This window comes from Paroedura picta, chromosome 3, assembly GCF_049243985.1.
Source record: "Paroedura picta isolate Pp20150507F chromosome 3, Ppicta_v3.0, whole genome shotgun sequence".
NCBI lineage: Eukaryota > Metazoa > Chordata > Lepidosauria > Squamata > Gekkonidae > Paroedura > Paroedura picta.
This window is the reverse complement of record NC_135371.1, coordinates 169,717,473-169,737,689: the sequence shown is the minus strand read 5'-3', so window position 1 is coordinate 169,737,689 and position 20,217 is coordinate 169,717,473. Positions and strand designations below refer to the sequence as shown.

Here is a 20,217-nt window from a genome sequence, read left to right as displayed (position 1 = left end):
CGAGCGGTCGGCGGGACTCCCGACTCTGCGAGAACGTATGGCGGCGGAGGAAGGCGCCGGGGCCGAAGCCGAAATCGCAGCGCTGGCGGCAGCGGAAGCAGCCGCGCACCTCTCGGACGAGGGGGAAGACTACGGCGACTTGGAGGGCGCTGCAGCTGCCCGGAGGGAAGAGCCCCAGGCGGGGGCTCGAGGAGAGGTCGCAGCGGGAGCTGACGGAGCTGGAGCAGCGCGAGCGGTGGCGGCGGCGGCCGGTGGAGCCGCGGCGGCGGGTGCCGCGGGAGTGGCGGCGGCTGCCGGTGCGGCCGCGGGCGTAGGCCGCGGGGTGCGTCCGCGTCCCCGAGGAGCGAGGGCGCTGGGGGATTGGGGCCCTGGCCGTCTGCCACCACATCTCTGTGGAGTAGAAATGCGAAGCACATACAAATTCAAGGCTCGTTTCTCAGGAAACTCGTCGGCTTTCCCGGGATTCCTGGTTCACCTGCAAGCCTATATGATGGACATGGGTTTCACGTTCCAAGACGATGCGGAGCGCATCAGGTTCGTGGGGGAATGCTTGGAGGGAGAAGCAGCTAAGTGGTTTATGGATCTTTACCGCTACAACCCAAGAGCGGTACGTAACTACAATCACTTCATCAGAACCATGCGCCTGACGCACGTGGAACCGTTCGAGAAAGAGACGGCTGAGAAAGACCTCAAGGCGCTCAAGCAAGGGTCAAAGACTGAGTACGCCCGGGAGTTCCGGAAGTTGTCTGTGGCGGTGCCAGACTGGACGGAACCACAGAGGGTGAACAGGGGCACAGCAATCCCACGTGGAGCCCTTTGCTACTTGGCTGCTTCACTTGTCACTTGGAGGAGGGCAGGAGGCTGTTTCCTTTGGCTGCAGAGGAGAGGACACGCAGTAATGGGTTTAAACTTCAAGTACAACGATATAGGCTAGATATCAGGAATGTTTTTTTCACAGTCAGAGTAGTTCAGCAGTGGAATAGGCTGCCTAAGGAGGTGGTGAGATCCCCCTCACTGGCAGTCTTCAAGCAAAGGATGGATGCACACTTTTCTTGGATGCTTTAGGATGCTTAGGGCTGATCCTGCGTTGAGCAGGGGGTTGGACTAGATGGCCTGTATGGCCCCTTCCAACTCTATGATTCTATGATTCTATGATTGCTCTCCATAGGAATTAGAGGCATCACAACACATGACAGCTTGTGACGCTGGGGACAGATGAGAAGGTGGCCACTGAGAAGCACCAACAATGAATCTGCCAGGGTGGGTGCTTGTAGTCTAGCCAGAGATATAATTGGGCACATGCTGTCTTCTATTGAACCATCCGAGAATCTCAAAGAAGGCATGACCTTTCCTGTTTCACCAAAAAAAATAAACCTCCAAAGCAGGAAATGTTCAAACACATTTTCTCACTTCCTTGATAAAGCTGGATCCATCATGCCTCTCTGGGCTTAACTGCCTCTGACCACAGTCCATTTGGAAGCAACGGGAAACTTGGAAAGCCAAGGAGGAAATGTGGGGAGGTTTATATACCAGCCTGCTGCACCGGGAGCTTCAGTCGGGGCTGGAAGGAGTCACCAAGAGAACACAGAAGACGTCTAGAGGGCAGCAGTGAACAAGGTGAGAAAAAACCCTCTGTTCTTCTTCTGGGCTAATACCTGACTCAGTCCTCACTGGAAGAAAGAGACTGCGCTCAGCTTTAGTGGCACAGCAAAATCGGAGACCAGTGGCACCTTTAAGACCAACAAAGATTAATTCGAAGATTTATTTGCGTGCCTGCACTCGAAAGCTCACGCCTTGAATAAATCTTTGTTGGTCTTCAAGGTGCTACAGAGCAACACGGGGACCCGCTTGACTCAGTTTTAGTGCTGAGCTTTCAGCCAGACCTTCCCTGCACCCAGAAATTGGCCTGACTCACTGCTCGTCTGGTAGCAGGGCAAATTCCGGGTTCCACATGACATTGGGGATGTTCCAGGCCTGGGCTGACTCAGGGTCTCATTTAACCCACAACAAGGGGACACGGATAATTCTATATCCCCTTTTCTACCCCGGGCGGCAACAAGGCCTAAGTCTGGCCAGGGCTGTCCTGGCCCAGCTCCTCCCCACCTTCACTGCCTGGGGCATTTTTTGTTTGTTTATTTAAGAATGCGTATTGTGTTGGTACGCAATTTGTTGTCGTTATCTGTTCAGTCGTGTCCGACCCTCGGTGATTCTATAGGAAAGTCTCCACCACTCTGATTCCACTCTGTCAATGACAGCTTCTTTTAGTTGGTTCATGGTCATCCCTGTGTCGGCTTTGGTCGTGTCGAGCCAGCGGATGCTTTGGCGACCACGTTTCCTTCTGCCGCTGACCATGCCGAGCATTAATGGTTTTTCTAGTTCATTTGATCCCATGCTGTGTCCAATAAACAAATAAATAAGTGAGCTTTAGCCGTAATATCTCGCCTTCTAATGACATAGTTGGTTTGCTCCTCTCTAAAACTATCTTGCTGGTTAATCTGTCACAGCCCGCAGGCCACGGGGAAGGACCTGGCAACACGCCCCGTCTTTCTTGCCAAGAAAATTCTACGGTACGCAATACCGACTTCTTAAACAAAACAAAAAGAATATCTCTTTCCCTCAGTTTTCACTCCTTGCGTGGTCACCTCCTGTCCCTGATATGACTCTGCGTCTCTGTCCTCCAGGTCCCTCCAGACACCCTTTCCCCCTCGATCTCACTAATGAAAATGGAGTCGGCTAAGCTGTGTAAATGGCTGGCGGCCAGCTTTCTTCTCCTCGCTTTGCTGACGGATCTCACTGCAGCCTGCAATTGCAATACTACTACCGCAGAGGATGCATACTGCTCCTCACCATCTTGTAAGTGGCTGCCAACACCAAGGAATTGTCATCTGTGCCATCTCTTGTCACCCCACCCCCTCCATGTGCCTTCATTCTCTCTCTGGACCCTGGTGCTATCTAAAAGATGTATGCTGCCAAAAAACATGTATGCACACACATATATGCGAATGCTGGCAGGGGCTCCTGAGAATTGTAGTCCACGGACATCTGGAGGGCCGCAGTTTGACTACCCCTGATCTAAAGCATTTGTCATTTTAGGGACGGCACTACAGACAGGATATATAGAGAAACAGGCTATAAGAAATAGGAGCTGATATCTGTGAGCCTTCATAGTTTTCAGCTCTTTGTGACGATTTTAGATAGATAGATAGATAGATAGATAGATAGATAGATAGATAGATAGATAGATAGATAGATAGATAGATAGATAGATAGATAGATAGATAGATAGATAGATAGATAGATAGATAGATAGATAGATAGATAGATAGATAGATAGATAGATAGATAGATAGATAGCCAGTTTGGTGTAGTGGTTAGGAGTGCGGACTTCTAATCTGGCATGCCAGGTTCGATTCTGCGCTCCCCCACATGCAACCAGCTGGGTGACCTTGGGCTCGCCACAGCACTGAGAAAACTGTTCTGACCGAGCAGTAATCTCAGGGCTCTCTCAGCCTCCCCTCCCTCACAGGGTGTCTGTTGTGGGGAGAGGAAAGGGAAGGGGATTGTAAGCTGCTTTGAGACTCCTTTGGGGAGAGAAAAGTGGCATCTAAGAACCAACTTCTTCAGTAATCTTAGGGCTCTCTCAGCCTCCCCTCCCTCACAGGGTGTCTGTTGTGGGGAGAGGAAAGGGAAGGAAACTGTAAGCCGCTTTGAGACTCCTTCAGGCAGAGAAAAGTGGCATATAAGAACCAACTCTTCTTCTTCTTCAATGCTCCCATCCTGGCAGATGCATAAAAGATTATAGATATGTATTTTTTGAATAAGCCTTCCCTATAAGCACCTGGAAGCATATTATATTGTAGGAGTTTAAACAATCACCTATAGTCTGGGATAACTGGATTAGATAAATAAAGTAATGGCCTCAGATTATTAAGGGGAGTCATTGGGGAAAGGCGATTTTTTACTTTATTGAATTCTTGTTGGCGGTGGCTATCCAAAATTCTTTGTTTTATCGTCTCCTTTACTCGGTTGAAACCAAGAGGGTATTAACTGTTTCAATAAACCCCATGAGCAAAGTTTTTCTCAAGAGTGGGTATCTACAGTACAACCAATGAATCAGCATTTTCTTCTTGCAGTGGTGAAGGCCCAAGTTCTTGGTTACGCTGACCCCAATGACAAGACGCTCTATAATATCAAAGTCACATTGGTAAGCATTTCCTTCTCCAGCATAAGACTGGGAGCCAAAATTCACAATACAAAATATGTCAGTCAGGACACAGTTTCCACCTCTTCTTATGGTCATTGCGTGGTCATTGCATTTCCATTGCTGAAAATGGCCCCAGAGAGGGCCCTGTTTCCTGCTCCTCTAACACCACATGCTCACCCCAAGAGTCCCCCCCCAGCCCTATTTCAGAAGGCAAAACTGCTGCAGGAGAGAAGCCCAAAGGCCATCCCAGCCACACCTCATTTGCAGGGAGAAAAAGAGATTTAGAAAGGTGAGTCCCTGCTAGAACATGTCACCATGTCAGGCTGGGGACCCATCTCCTGACTTGTGGCTATTTCATTCTGCGTTTTGAACCTAAGACTTTGCCACAACCCCAAAGGCAGGCATTTTATTTATTTTATTTATGTATTTATTATAGTTGTATCCCGCCCTCCCCAAAGGCTCAGGGCGGTTCACACGGAACAGAACAGAAACAATAAAATCAGAGTCCAGTAGCACCCTTAAGGCCGACAAAGATTTATTCAGGGTGTGAGCTTTTGAGTGCAAGCACTGAAACAGTACAGATAACTTATATTAACAATGATGAAGGAAGTGAAACGACAAGCAACATGGAACCGTAGAAAAATAAAACATTAAAGTGACTCGTACTGATAGCCCAGTGGGTTGGGCGGAACTGCAGTGGGTGCCATGGGAGGGAGGCTCAGGGGGCAGGCCCTTGGGAAGTGGTGGTTCAGGTTGACCTCAACCAAATGCCTGGCGGAGGAGCTCCCTTTTGCAGGCCCTGCGGAACTGTCCAAGTTCCGTCAGGGCCCTGATCTCCTCTGGGAGCTCGTTCCACCAGGTGGGGGCCAGGATGGAGGCCAAGTGAGCTTCCCTGGGGCCAGCGATCAGCAGGAAGTCGGAATTGCTAGAGCGTAAGGCTCTCTTGGGGGTGTTTTAGTGATGACCTTTACCATCACATTATGATAATGAATGGCACAGCTGATGAGGGAGGGGAGTAGGGGAACATTCCATCCCTGGCTTTAAAAGCCAATACCGAGACAGGACGAAAATCTCAAAGACAGCAAGCTCTCACCTGGCACCTCGCCATTCCTGCTCCACAAAAAGCAATTCAGTCAATATGTAGTATTCCTAAAGCACACACAATAGGTCAATTGATCTTATTTATCTTCGATACCGTCCTCTGATGTACATTACTATTCCCCAATCCTTTAAATATGAGGCTGAGATTTAAGACTTGTGCAGCAAAGCTTCAAAGAAAGAAAGACCATGGCTACGTGGAAGTGCCTCTGCTTTCCATGCAGAAGGTTCCCTGGCATCTCCAGGTAAAAAGGACCGGGGTGTATCTTCGCTCCGTAGCAACACAATACATTTGAGTTGATCAAGCAGTCGGTGATGTAAAATAACTCTGCTTGACAGCCGGTCAACGCAAACAATATTGACCTTGTTAGACCAATGGGCTGACTCAGTATAAGGTGGCGTTATGGGTGAAAACTGAGATCATAATTCAGATCAGCCATGTTCACACTGACAGTTGAATTACACAGGGAGAATTGGGAATACTGGCTTCAGTTTAGAAGTTTGATCAGAACAAAAACTCCTGACCCACTGCCCTCGTCCTAATCACTGAAGGACACTCTCTCTCTCTCTCTCCAGGTACTGAAGGGTCCAGAGACACTGAAAAGCGCTACGCAACTCGGAACAGAAAAAAAGGCCAGCCCCTGTGTATATACACACCCCACCCCTTTCAACAAAGATGAATATGTCTTTTCAGGTATGCATTGCCACCAACCGTCAGAAAGTATTTGAGGCACTTCTGCCTCGTACGACCCCTGCTAGCTTCCTTCTCCCCAACAGATGCAACCAACAGCTCAGAACCAGTCAAGGTCCAAAGGGGAGAAGGCTGGATATATCTGCTTTATCTGAAAATAAAACCCAATTCAGAGGTTAGCTGGCCATCTCCAAGGCAGCCACTTCCTCCAAGACTGGCTCTGAAATGAAGCAATTTCAGGAAGAAGGAGTTTCCAGTTCTCACTAAAACAATCATAGAATCATACAGTTGGATTCTATGGATCCTATACAGTTGGATTCTATACAGTTGGATACCTCCTGGGTCATCTAGTCATCTAGTCCAACCCCCTGGAATCACAGAATCACAGAATCATAGAATCATAGAGTTGGAAGGGACCTCCTGGGTCATCTAGTCCAGCCCTCTAGAATCACAGAATCAAAGAATCAAAGAATCAAAGAATCATAGAGTTGAAAGGGACCTCCTGGGTCATCTAGTCCAGCCCTCTAGAATCACAGAATCAAAGAATCATAGAATCATAGAGTTGGAAGGCACCTCCTGGGTTATCTAGTCCAACCCTCTAGAATAACAGAAACAAAGAATCATAGAATCATAGAGTTGGAAGGGACCACCTGGGTCATCTAGTCCAGCCCTCTAGAATCACAGAATCAAAGAATCATAGAATCATAGAGTTGGAAGGGACCACCTGGGTCATCTAGTCCAGCCCTCTAGAATCACAGAATCAAAGAATCATAGAATCATAGAGTTGGAAGGGACCTCCTGGGTCATCTAGTCCAGCCCTCTAGAATCACAGAATCAAAGAATCATAGAATCATAGAGTTGGAAGGGACCTCCTGGGTCATCTAGTCATCTAGTCCAGCCCTCTAAAATCACAGAATCAAAGTTGGTTCAGAGTTGGTTCTCATATGCTGCTTTTTCAGAGCCCTGATATTACTTTAGAAGGAGAGTTGCCCCTTTTCTCTACCCGAAGGAGTCTCAAAGCAGTTTACAATCCCCTTCCCTTTCCTCTCCCCACAACAGACACCCTGTGAGGTGGGTGAGGCTGAGAGAGCCCTGATATTCCTGCTCGGTCAGAACAGTTTTATCAGTGCCGTGGCGAGCCCAAGGTCACCCAGCTGGTTGCATGTGGGGAAGTGCAGAATCGAACCCGGCATGTCAGATTAGATGTCCGCACTCCTAACTACCACACCAGACTAGCACGATTGGTCATTGTGGTGGGGTGGGTGGGCAGGTCAACAAACTCGCACCCATTCAGGAAACCCTTTCAGGGCCTTCACGAAACCCTGGTTGAGAAAGCCTGTCCTCGAAGGACCAAGGATTTGAATGGGTACAAGGCACCTTCATATATTCAAACAAGAACGAACAAACACCTCAAGGAGAAAGTACCACCATCATCACTGGTAGCGGTTCCACTCTGACACAGACCCTACAGGGTTCGTCAACCTGTGGTCCTCCAGATCAGTGGTCCCCAACCTTTTTATCACCGGGGACCAGTCAACTCGTGACTATTTACTGAGGCCCGGTGGGGGGGGGTAGTTTACTCCTCTACTCTCAACCACTGCCCAAACGCTCTCTGATCACTATGGTAATGTTTAAACCTCACTTCAAAATAAGATACAGACACGCCACAACAATGAACATAAGGAACATTTTATTTTCATGGAAATTTTAACTCATGACAATGACAAATCAATGGGAACCCTGAGCTTGTTTCTCTGCAACGAGATGGTCCCATCTGGGAGTGATGGGAGACAAGGACACCTGAGGTGTGTTGTAAAGGGCCGGAGGGGTTTAAGTAAAGGGCCTGGGGGGGGGGGGGAGCCCACGTCCTTCACGGCCCACCTCCAATTAGTCAAGACGGACCACATGTGGTCTGCAGCCCACAGGTTGGGGATCGCTACTCCAGATGTCCATGGACTACAATTCCCATGAGCCCCTGCCAGCATTTGCTTCACCCATACAGAATGCAAAATGCAGCCACAGAATTGGGGTTGACTGGATTGATTTTTGTATTGGTTCGATTTTTATAAAGATCTCTACTTCTGATGAGAAAGTCTGGTCATGTCACCTGACTCCCACAGGCGACAAACCACAGTGAATCAGCCACTACATTTCCCACCTCCCCGCATTAACTTTTCTTTCTCTGCCTTTTATGTCAAACAGTGACGCAAGACGGTAAAAAGCTCACTACGTCACCCTGCGGCTTCAATAGGAGATGGGCTGGGATCACTCGTCATGACCAGAGAGGCTTCAGGACAGCTTTCAGAAGAAAGTGCAGAGGTTAGTGGCTAATCAAGAAGAAGAGTTGTTTCTTATATGCTGCTTTTCTCTACTGCTCGGTCAGAACAGTTTTATCAGTGCCGTGGCGAGCCCAAGGTCACCCAGCTGGCTGCATGCGGGGGAGCGCAGAATCGAACCCGGCATGCCAGATTAGAAGTCCGCACTCCTAACCACTACACCAAAGTGGCTCAACCAAGAGACAATGTGTGACAAGGAACTAGCAGGAATTGTAAGAGCAGAGATGTTCAGGAAGCACTGAAGGGGGTGGGGAGAGATGCTTCTTGTTCACTGGCAGTCTTCAAGCAAAGGTTGGATACACACTTTTCTTGGATGCTTTAGGATGCTCTGGGCTGATCCTGCGTTGAGCAGGGGGTTGGACTAGATGGCCTGTATGGCCCCTTCCAACTCTAGGATTCTATGATTCTATGATTCTCAATGAAGGGTTCAATCTAGTTTGATGTTAGGTAAAGTCAATGGGAAAGTGGCCAGAACTCAGAAGCTGGATGACTGTCGGCGCTACATGGGAACTCTCTTGGGTGCTGCTGGTTGCTTAGGGGCAGAGAAAGAGACAGCAAGGTTGTCAACAGGGAAAGGAGGAACACCTGAAAGAGAGGGAGTAGTAACTTGCTCCTCTTCTTTCTACGCCCGGTCCTTATATCCCCATTGTTGTCTCCCAAACAGCTAAACCATCACCATGAGGAGATTCCTAAATGAAGACCTATTCCAAACAACCAACTCAGTACCTGCTTATGGTTCCTTGAGTAAAAGCAAAACATGATGAGTCAACAACACTGGATTCTCTAATACCAAATAAAGTTTTCCCTGCAGATTCTGGTTAGTCTGAGCTTTCAATGCAAACGCATGTCTAGTCCAGGGGTTCTCAACCTTCCTAATGCCCTTTAATCCAGTTCCTCGTGTTGTGGTGACCCCCAACCATAACATTAGGCAAGTGTTCTTTCAAAGAAATTAAACCGAAACTGACCAATGGCGTGAATAATCCTGATTATGCCATCACCACCACCACCACCACCAACTCCACAGCCGTCTAGGGTAGCATTGGTGGTGACTGTGTTTCAGCACATTGGCTGAAGGGCTGAAGACCCTGGCCATTTCCGCATTAGGAGACATACCTTGCTTTAGCCTCACTTTGGATTTCCTTTGGATGCTGCAACTCAAGTCTAGCCATTCTGCATTTGGACTTTCCTCCCCTTATTTCCTAGGCTGAAATTCCATGTATATCCCAGGCTGAAATTCGCAACATACTTTCCACACTGAGTCCAAAGGAGGAAACCTCCCATCATGTGTTGCTCCCTTCCCCCTTTCAAAAAAGTGTGTCTTGCAAAGTGGGGCATGCTTGCACTTTTGTTTTTGTTGTGCCCCTTAATCCCACTTGATCGCATCTCCCATTCCCCCAAAGTGTCCCAAATGTATTTTTAAAACAAACCAGGGTTATAGCGTTACAATGCTGTTTCTAATTCTAAAGATAAGAAAAAGCATTGTAACGCAATCATCCCTATTTTGTTTTAAAGACAATTTTTTTAGAATGGAGGGAGAGAGGCGGAGGGAGGACGACGACAAGCAAAGTGGATTTCCCAAACAACTCGAAATGACAGGCGCGGGGAAAAAACAGATTACACACATTTCCACATTGGGCAGCCCCAAATTAGACCCTGTTAAGCACCGCTTTAATATATGAAAACTGGTTTTCAGCGGGGCAAGTGAGTGGGAAATTCAGGACCATGCCTGAAGAAGCAAATTTTAGTGTGGAAACGGACAAAGAGGTCGAGCCTTTAAAAATGCAATCCGAACAATAACCTTGTGTGGAAACAGACCCTTATGAACCAAATGTACAGGGCCAGCTTTTTCACCTAGCTAGAGAAAACACAGAAGTAGTAGAAGCCACCAGGCCCCAAAGCCTCTATTTAGAGTGGCAGTCTAGACAGTCGCAAATCTTGCATTTCAGCCAATGCCCTGGCCTTGGTAGCCAAGGCTAGCCTGATCCTGTCTACTTAGAAGCCGAGTAAGATTGGCCCTGGCTATTACTTGGATGGTACATTGCCAAGGAAGACTGGGGACTGATACACAGAGGCAAGGGGACGAAGAACCACCTCTGAACGTTTCTTGCCTTACTGGGTCGCCATTATTAGGCCATTTTCCACCACCATTTCCACTTTTATCTCATCCAACGACCCACACGGAGCCCTTTGCTATGTGGCTGCTTCGACGTCACTTGGTAGCCCTCCTTGGTACACAGACAGGAATACCTATTGCTGCTCCGTGTCTGAAGAAAGGCTCTCCATGGGAAATAGAGGCATCACAACACATGGCAGCTTGTGGTGCTGGGGGCAGATGAGAAGGCGGCTACCAAGAAGCACCAACTAGGGTTGTGCGCAGCGGCGTCCAAATTGGAAGTTCCAGGCCGACGCAGCCAGCGCCATGGGGGGGAGGGGAGGCACGGGTGCCGGTGCATCTGTCGGCACACACACGCAGGTGCGGAGCCGAGTTGCACACTGGCACCCACACCTCCCCTCCTCCCCGCAGCACGGCGCTGGCTGCATCGGCTCGGAACAGCCAATTCAGACGCACAACCCTAGCACCAACAGTCAAACCGCCTGGGTGGGAAGATGGTGCTTCTAGTCCAGCCAGACATATAATTGGATACATGACGTCTTCTGCTGAACCATCCGAGAAACTCAAAGAAGGCACGAGCTTTCCTGTTTCACAAACTCTTTCTTTCTCAAGGAACATAAACCTCCAAAATAGCAAAACATCAAGCACATTTTCTCACTTCCATAGAACCATAGAGTTGGAAGACCTCCAAAGGCCCACCTCCTGCAGAATGCAGGAAATTCACCTGCCCATCCAACTTCATGCTGAGATGATGCCTCCACATAAAAAAAAAACACACCCACACACACACACAGCATCCCTGGGCAGTCTGGCCTGGAGGAAATTCACCTTCTGACCTGAAAGTGGCCATTTGGCATTTCCTTGGGTATGCAAGAAAGCGCCACAAGAGACAAGCACCAACACAATCCCTTCTGCCCAGCCACACACAATCTGCCCAAGTTCACAGAATCAGCATTTCTGTCTGATGGCTATCTAGCCCCTGCTTTAAAACTTCCAAAGGAGGACCCACCACCTCCCAAGAAGCCTGCTTCACTGAGGATCCACTCTAACTGTCAGGAACGTCTTCCGGATGTTTAGCAGAAATATCTTATGAATTAATTTCATCCCATTGGTTCCAGTGCTGCCCTGTGGGGCAACAGAAAACAACTCTGCTCCAACTCTGTGACAGCCCTTCAAGATTGCTATCATATCAGCTCTGTCATCTTTTCTCTAAGCTAAACACACCAAGATGGCTCAAGTTTTCCTCATACATCTTGGTCTCAAAACCCTTCACCTTTTTTGTTGCCCTCCTCTGGATGCCCTCCAGGTTGTTTACACCCTTCTCTAGTTGTGGTGCCCAAACTGAACAGAGTAGTCTAACCCGAGCAGAATAAAGCAGTACCATCACCTTGCACAATCTGGACACAATATTTCTTTTGATACAGCCTCAAAATCCATTTGCCTTTTTAGCCAACGACTCACACTGCTGACTTGTATAGTCTGCTAAGACCCCTAGATCCTTTTTGCACATACTACTGCCAAGACTGGTCCTCCCCAATCTTGGCGAATTTTATTTTTCTTACCCAAGAGCCTCTTGTGGCGCAGGGTGGTAAGGCAGCAGAAATGCTGTCTGAAGCTGTCTGCCCATGAGGCTGGGAGTTCGATCCCAGCAGCCGGCTCAAGGTCGACTCAGCCTTCCATCCTTCCGAGGTCGGTAAAATGAGTACCCAGCTTGCTGGGGGGTAAAACGGTAATGAGTGGGGAAGGCAATGGCAAACCACCCCGTATTGAGTCTGCCATGAACACACTGGAGGGCGTCACCCCAAGGGTCAGACATGACTCGGTGCTCAGCCTCATGGGCAGAGCTTCAGACAGCATTTCTGCTGCTTACCGCTCTGTGCCATAAAAACATACTTACACACACTCAAATGGTTTCTCTATTGTCTTTTGGTTAACTATGGCAATTATATCACTCAAGGCAGAAAGATAGTAAAGTTACTACATAATAGAGTCAAGAGCATAGGTTCTTTGTGTTTTTAGGGATGCAGATAGCCTACAAATGGTATATAAGGAGAAACAGGCTAGAGGCATTGGGGGCTGGTGTCCGTGAGCCTTTATGCCAGTGGTTCTCAACCTTCCTAATGCCACAACCTTTTAATATAGTTCCTCATATTGTGGTGACCCCAACCATAGAATTATGCAAGTGTTCTTTCACAGAAATTGAACCAGAACTGACCAATGGCGTGAAGATCCATTGTTCAGGATTGTATATAACTTGGTTTTTTTCTGGAGTTTCTCAATTCAGAGTTCTGCCTCGTAGATCATCTAGTCCAACCCCCTGCACTATGCAGGACACTCACAACCCTATCGCTCACCCACTGTCACCTGCCACCCCCTTGAGCCTTCACAGAATCAGCCTCTCCATCAGATGACTATCCAGCCTCTGTTTAAAAATCCCCAAAGATGGAGAATCCACCACCTCCTGAGGAAGCCCGTTCCACTGAGGAACCGCTCTAACTGTCAGGAACTTCTTCCGGATGTTCAGACGGAATTCCTTTTGCATTAATTTCATCCCATTGGTTCGGTCCGTCCATGATAAAGTTTTGCCTCTCTTAGGAGAGAGGACAAGCGGTATTCTGATGCCTCCATGTATCATCCCCAGCAATGAAAGGACAGAAGTCCCAGAAACTGAGTAAGAGACCAGTACAACTGCATAGATCAGGGGTAGTCTACCCCTGGCATAGATGACCATTTGACAACCCTCAGCTGCTGTAAGCAACCTGTTCTCTGTAGTGTCGGTGCAGTCCTGCATGCTGAATATTATGAAGCTGACCTTCCTGGAGGTAGTAGCATTGTTGGTAGAGCAGAGAAAGTTTGCGTGGTGATAGCCATCGCAGAGCCCAAGTATGTGGCTGCTCATGACACCTACGATATTAGCACAACACGTACAGGTTCCCTTGGGGTGGAGTTTATTTGGCATTCCAAGGTTTAATTCCTGCTCGACATAACAATAAAAATAGGCTTGTGGCGGGCATCACGATAGGGCATTTAAAAGTCATGCAGGAATATCTCCATCATCACAGTGCAAATCAACAGAAGCGCTCAGATTTGGAGTATCCCTGCAAACTGATGGACGCTTTGTTCTTCACACCTGCCTCAGTCTTGGTCATGCCTACAGCTGCCAGTTGTAGATACTAAAACACATCCCAGCAGTTTGATCGCTGGCATTGCTGTTCCTTTGCCCAGTTTGTTACCTGACAATTTGCTTTCTGGAAACCCATGTTCCCGTTTTTGCCACGGGACACAATGAGGTATAAGTTGGTGCTGGGCCATGGCTAAGTGAAAACCCAGGCTGTCCTGACATGCTTTCCCTGCCCTCACAACCGCCCCCACCCCCCACCCCCGAGAGTCACTTATTTTATTTATGTATTTATTTATTTATTTAGATTTTTATACCGTCCATTTCTTTGCAGCTCTGGGCAGTTTACATTGAACATTCTATAGCTTACATGGAACTTCCGCCAACTCCTGCTTGTTGCTTGCTAGGCTGCCTCTTTCCCCTCCCTCAATAGCTGGGAAAGCTGTCAGCCTGACCGCTCAAGCTGCCTACCAGAGCCTCCCGCTCCTGCTGCAGCGTAAAAGCCTGGCTTTCCCCCGTCCTCACTTGGGTCGAGGCAGGGCCACACTGCAGATCTGCAGGGAGCATTTAAAATATATATATTTTTTTAGAATGAGTTATGGCATAATAACACAAAGACTCCTTCCATTTTTAAAAAATGCTTTCCACAGCTCCACCACGCTGCAGAACCGCAGGAAGCTTTTTTTTTAAATTAGGAGTTTTTGCATTATTATCTCATGCGTAAGCAAAAATCCCAGGTGGACAGGGGAGGAAGCGGGCCAGCGGGTCCCCGTGCAATCAAGGGAAAAATCGGGGCAACTTTGCTTAGGCAAAAGAGCGCGACATAACTTCTGGGTGAGTCCTCTGTGCAGTGAATGTCCAAGACGGAGCAGCCCTACACATCACATCAAAGACTGCAATGTGCAGTTTGGCCCCAGCACAGCCAAGCTGATGTCTGGGAGAGCTTAAAACAGTAAACTAAGCCCTATCATTTCTTCTTGCAGTTATAAGGGCACAATTTCTGGATGCCACTGAAAACGAGGAAAAACTTGAGAGGATTTATGAGATCCGAGTCACCCAGGTAAGCATTTCCTCCTGCTGCATAACATTAAGGGCCAAAATTCACAGCACGGGCTTCTGCCTCTTCTTAGGGTGTGGCCTTAGCATTTCCCTCACTAGAAATGGTGCCAGAGAAGGGCCCTGTATCTCTTTCCTATACCTGCATGCTCACCCCAAGAGTCTCCCCAGCACCATTTCAGGAGGCAGAGGCCACCGGGCATTGGGTTGAGGGCGACCCAAACCATCGCTTGCAATTGGCCCTCAAACACCCCCCACCTCCTATTACGACCGCCACTAATCTGCCTAGCTCACTGGGTCCCAGTAAGAGTTGAGCTGAGGCTCCTTTGCAGTTCCATCATATTATTACTGCTGTTATCATGTGGGGGTTATTGTTGTAGTGTTATTGCTGTTGTCACACGTGTTACCTGTATCTGTTTCCTGCTCCCCGTAAGCAACCCGGAGACTTCGGGGGATGGCAGTATATAAATATAATTCAAATTCAAATTTGAATTTGAAAAATTCAAATTCAAAAGATTTTAAATTCAAATTTGAATTTGAAAAATTCAAAAAATTTAAATTCAAATTTAAATTCAAATATAAATATAGATGCTGAAAGAGAGAATGAAACTCATGAAACTCATGAAACTCATGAAACTCATGGCCACCTCATGAGAAGGAAGGACTCCCTGGAGAAGAGCCTAATGCTAGGAGCGATTGAGGGCAAAAGAAGAAGGGGACGACAGAGAATGAGGTGGCTGGATGGAGTCACTGAAGCAGTCGGTGGGATCTTAACTGGACTCCGGGGAATGGCAGAGGACAGGAAGGCCTGGAGGATCATTGTCCATGGGGTCGCGATAGGTCAGACACGACTTCGCACCTAACAATAACAATCAGAACAAGATCTCCTGTCCCTTTGCCCTTGTCCTGATCACTGGAGTGCCTCCTCTCTCTGTCCCCCTCTCTGTTTCTCTCTCCAGGTAGTAAAGGGCCCAAGCGGACTGAAAAAGTATAAACGCCTCTACACAGCATCACAGTCCAACCTGTGTGGATATAAACACCCCGTCCCGTTCACCACTGATGAATATCTCATTGCAGGTACTTATTGCCCCCAACTGTAAGAAAGGATTTTAGGCACTTAAGGTTTCTACTACCTCTGTTGTCTCACTTCTGCAGAACAGGTGCAACGACCTTCAGAACCACTCATGGTGCAGAGGGGACTACACCAGGCTGAGTTTAACGTGTTCTCCCAGCCTCCTTCTGATTATTATGTGACCATCACCAGGTTATGACATACAGATTATGCAGTTCAGTAATCTTCTTTATTTGAAGAGAAAACCCAACTCACCTGAGCCTTTCCAGGGTGGCTGCGTCCCCCTGCACAGGCTCTGAAAGGAAGCAATTGGAGGCAGCAGGACTCAGCTTGGTGTAGTGGTTAGGAGTGTGGACTTCTAATCTGGCATGCTGGGTTCGATTCTGCACTCCCCCACAGGCAGCCAGCTGGGCGACCCTGGGCTCACCACGGCACTGATAAAACTGTTCTGACCGAGCAGTGATATCAGGGCTCTCTCAGCCTCACCCACCTCACAGGGTGTCTGTTGTGGGGAGAGGAAAGGGAGGGCAAATGTAAGCCACTTTGAGACTCCTTCGGGTACGGAAAAGTGGCATATAAGAACCAACTCTTCTTCTTCTTCAGTAATCTCAGGGCTCTCTCTGCCTCCCCTCCCTCACAGGGTGTCTGTTGTGGGGAGAGGAAAGGGAAGGAGACTGGAAGCCGCTTTGAGACTCCTTCGGGTAGAGAAAAGCAGCATATAAGAACCAACTCTTCTTTTTCTTCAACGTCCATTAAAAGAAAAAATTTATCATTTATAATTTTATTTTTACTTTTATTATATTTATAGTCTACCCTTCTCAAGCAAGTTATATCTATCCCCAGTGGTTCTCAACCTGGGGGTCGGGACCCCTTTGGGGGTCGAACGATCCTTTCACAGGGGTCCCGGCAGGGCAAGGAGCTTGGCTGGGGAGGAGGCGCTGCCACTGTTGCCGCTCCTCCTGCAGGCACCTGCGCTCCACCACCAGCCGCTCCAGCAGTGCCTCCAGCGCAGTGCAGTCTCCCGCCAGGTGCTCCAGGTGGTGGCACAGCTTGGCGGGACAAGAGGCAGAACTGACCTGAGAAACCCCGGGAAGAAAACAATTTATATACAATCATGAACCATGGATCTTCATGCCATGGGTCAGTTTCTGTTTAATTTCTGTGAATTGAACACTGGCATAATTCTATGGTTGGGAGTCACACAACATGAGGAGTTGCATTAAAGGGTCACGGCATTAGGAAGGTTGAGAACCACTGCCCTAGAAGAACCAGGATCTGAGTTGGTACAAGGCAGCTTGTATACGTTCAAACATCTCAAGGAAGAAGCGCCATCTGGGAAATGCAGCCCTGCCATCACCACTGGGGATGCTGTTTCACCCTACTAGACTTTCAGCCATCAGCCCCAGGAAACAGGACAGAACCCATGGGGGCTTTGAAAATCAAACCACATTTGTCAAAGGCTGCCTTAGGACACGAGTTTTCGGCCCTCTGCGTACATCACGTTGCCTCTCTTCATGACTGGGAAAACCAAAAGGAAAACCACCGAAGATTTAGGATAGCTGGTAAGTTATGCAAATGAAGAAAATGCCTGGAAATCTGACCCATTTGCTTCCCTAATATAGAACTGGTGTTTCCGGGGCAGAGATCATAGAATCGTAGAATCATAGAAGCATAGAGTTGGAAGGGACCTCATGGGTCATCTAGTCCAGTGGTCCCCAACCTTTTTAGCACCGGGGACCACTCAACGCCTGACAATTTTACTGAGGCCCAGTGGGGGGGGTGTAGTTTACTCCTCTTCTCTCAACCACTGCCCTAACGCTCTCTGATCACTATGGTAATGTTTAAACATCCCTTCAAAATAAGATACAGACACGCCACAACAATGAACATAAGGGACATTTTATTTTCATGGAAATTTTAACTCATGACAATGACAACTCAATGGGAACCCTGAGCTTGTTTCTCTGCAACGAGATAGTCCCATCTGGGAGTGATGGGAGACAATGACACCCGAAGTGTGTTGTAAAGGGCTGGGGGGGATGAAGTAAAGGGCAGGGGGGGGGTGAGAAGGCGTCCTTCGCGGCCCACCTCCAATTAGTCGATGGACCACATGTGGTCCGCAGCCCACAGGTTGGGGATCGTTAATCTAGTCCAACCCCCTGCACTATGCAGGATTGATGCAGGAGATATTGGATTCATTTTTGCAAAGGTCTCTACTTGTGATGAGAAAGTCTGGTAATGTCATCTGACTCCCACTGGAGACGAGCCACAGTGAATCAGCCATTACACACATGCACGCACACACCCCGCCGCCTATATTAACTTTTATTTCTCTGCCTTTTATGTCAAACAGTGAGAGGACATTATGACGGCCTGTCTACCAGTCTCTGTAGCCTCAATATGAGATGGGATCCTCTCTCTGCTATAGACAAGGCAGGCTTCGAGGGAGGTTTCGACCATACATGCCGCTTCGTGTTCAACCAGGAGACGAGGATCTAGCAGGAATTGTAAGGAACCAGGGTCTTGTGGGGAGCACTGAAGGGGGGAGGAAGACTCGGGATCTTGTTCTCACTGAAGTGTTCAGTCCAGTTTGAAAGCCGGAGCTCTCCTACAACTACAGTCGCAGACGCCAGACTGCAGAGACCCGTTCCACCAGAAGAAAGATGCAGAACGTCCGTGTTGAGCTCTCTCCCCTCCCCTCCCCTCCCCTCCCCAAACACTGTCCCCAAACCTCCAGGATTTCCCCAACCTGAAGCTGGCAACCGTATCCTAAATACAAAATGACGGATAGCTAGAAGATATATGCCCTTGCCTACAGCTTATGCATGACATGTGGCCGTCCAGATGTCCATGGACTACAATTCCCACGATCCCCTCCCGACACGTGCTCATAGGGATTCATGGGAATTGTAGTCTGTGGATGTACGGAGAGGCACAGCTTGGCCAACCCTACACAGAAGGAGGAAGACAAGGATGGGATAAGTGTGTAGCCAGGCAGACTCTCTGGCTGCATCTTCTGGAACCCAGGTGATAGTCTACAGCAGTGGTTCTCAACCTGGGGGTTGGGACCACTTTGGGGGTCGAACGTCCCTTTCACAGGGGTCGCGGCAGGGCGAACAGCTTGGCTGGGGAGGGGGCGCTGCCACTGTGGCCGTTCCTCCTGCAGGTGCCCACACTCGGCCGGCAGCCGCTCCAGCAGTGCCTCCAGTGCAGCGCAGTCTCCCGCCAGGTGCTCCAGGTGATGGCGCAGCTTGCCGTCCTTGGGCTCCAGGCAGCGGCAGCGGAGCTCCTGCAGCTGCGCGTCCAGCCTCTCCAGGCGCTCCTGCTCACCATGCAGTGCGTCCTGCTCTAGTGCTGCTTCCCCGCAGGAAAAAAAACAATTTATATACCATCATGAACAATGGATCTTCACGCCATGGGTCAGTTTCGGCTTAATTTCTGTGAAAGAACCCTGGCATCGTTTTATAGTTGGGGGTCACCACCACATTAGGAACTGTATTAAAGGGTCGCGGCATTAGGAAGGTTGAGAACCACTGGTCTACAGGGTAGTAACCGAGGGCCCAGGAAGAGGGGGCTGTGTCAAAAAGAGGAAGGCCCTAATCATATTTTGACTGGAGCGAGAACTGGGTGGCGGCAGCAACACTAGCTCTGCCCACCCGGGTGCTGCTATGTAAGCCGACACGTAGGCAAAGAGTACTTTAACCCCCCTCCTCTTCAATGTGAATCGTCATTGCATCTCAAGCACTGTCCTCTCCTGAGCAACTTGGCCTGAGTTGAGGCACAGGAGTGAACAGCCAACCAGAGGAGAAAAGCCGGCAATGCCCCTGTTTTTATCCACATTTCACAGGAGCTTGTCTTACAGAGTAGTGGGATAAAGTCAAAGGTAAAGCTGCCAGAACTCAAAAGATGGATGACCGTAGGAGTCACATAGGAACTCCCGTGGGTGCTGGGTTGCCCAGGGGCAGAGAGAGAGGGGTTGTCAACAGGGAAAGGAGGAACACAGGACAGAGAGAGAGAAGTAGACTGTTCCTCTTTCTTCTGTGCCTGGTCCTTATATCTCCATTGTTCTCTCACAAACAGGTCCTTCATCACCCCAGGCAGATTACTGGATATAAACCTGTTCCAAACAACCACCTCTACACCTGCTTATGGTTCCTTCAGAGAAAAGTTAAACATGGCCTCTGATGAGTTAACAAAACTGACTTCTCTAGAGCGGAATAAAGTGGCTCCTGCAGATTCTGGGTAGTCTGAGCTTTCGGTGCAAATATGTAGCCCTTTTTCATACAGAAAACTACAACTCATGGGAAGAATTAGGTGGGGGGGGGGGTCTGAAGAAATGAAAAGAAGGTGAAAGCCAGCTGCGTAACTCAAGCTGAAGCTACATGGACAAAGCTGTCTGTGAGAAACCATTCATCTTGCATGAGCCTGACCCTGCTCAGTGCACCTGCCCTTGGGTTTTCTGAGCCAGTGATACAAATGGCTAGGAAGATCACATGGTTGGGTGCTGCCCAGTCCCAAGCAGCCATAGC

The 20,217-nt window shown here is 48.8% G+C and overlaps 2 protein-coding genes and 1 long non-coding RNA gene across 4 annotated transcripts in view; 2 read left to right on the top strand and 1 right to left on the bottom strand.

Annotated features, from left to right (window-relative positions):
• The window catches only part of SYN1 (synapsin I), a 239,048-nt gene that overhangs the window by 93,933 nt on the left and 124,898 nt on the right, over positions 1–20,217 (bottom strand). The gene's annotated exons all lie outside the window — the stretch shown is intronic.
• LOC143833521 (metalloproteinase inhibitor 1-like) lies at positions 1,367–15,818 on the top strand. Its single transcript, XM_077329431.1, has 7 exons — positions 1,367–1,617; positions 2,682–2,853; positions 4,134–4,204; positions 5,879–5,996; positions 8,196–8,312; positions 14,544–14,620; positions 15,576–15,818. The coding sequence occupies exons 2-7, from the start codon at positions 2,718–2,720 to the stop codon at positions 15,714–15,716; spliced, it is 660 nt and encodes a 219-aa protein (XP_077185546.1). The 5' UTR covers positions 1,367–1,617; positions 2,682–2,717; the 3' UTR covers positions 15,717–15,818.
• Positions 16,160–20,063, top strand: LOC143831425 (uncharacterized). The gene is made up of 3 exons (XR_013228876.1): positions 16,160–17,250; positions 18,042–18,195; positions 19,769–20,063. It is a non-coding gene; the product is annotated as an uncharacterized LOC143831425 (long non-coding RNA).

What these genes read in the sequence shown, in the direction of transcription:
- LOC143833521 (XM_077329431.1), top strand. Translation starts at nt 2,718, where the DNA reads ATGAAAATGGAGTCGGCTAAGCTGTGTAAATGGCTGGCGGCCAGCTTT. An exon ending in ATAATATCAAAGTCACATTG is followed by an intron (nt 4,205 to 5,878) that starts GTAAGCATTTCC and finishes CTCTCTCTCCAG; the next exon opens with GTACTGAAGGGTCCAGAGAC. An exon ending in AGATGAATATGTCTTTTCAG is followed by an intron (nt 5,997 to 8,195) that starts GTATGCATTGCC and finishes TATGTCAAACAG; the next exon opens with TGACGCAAGACGGTAAAAAG.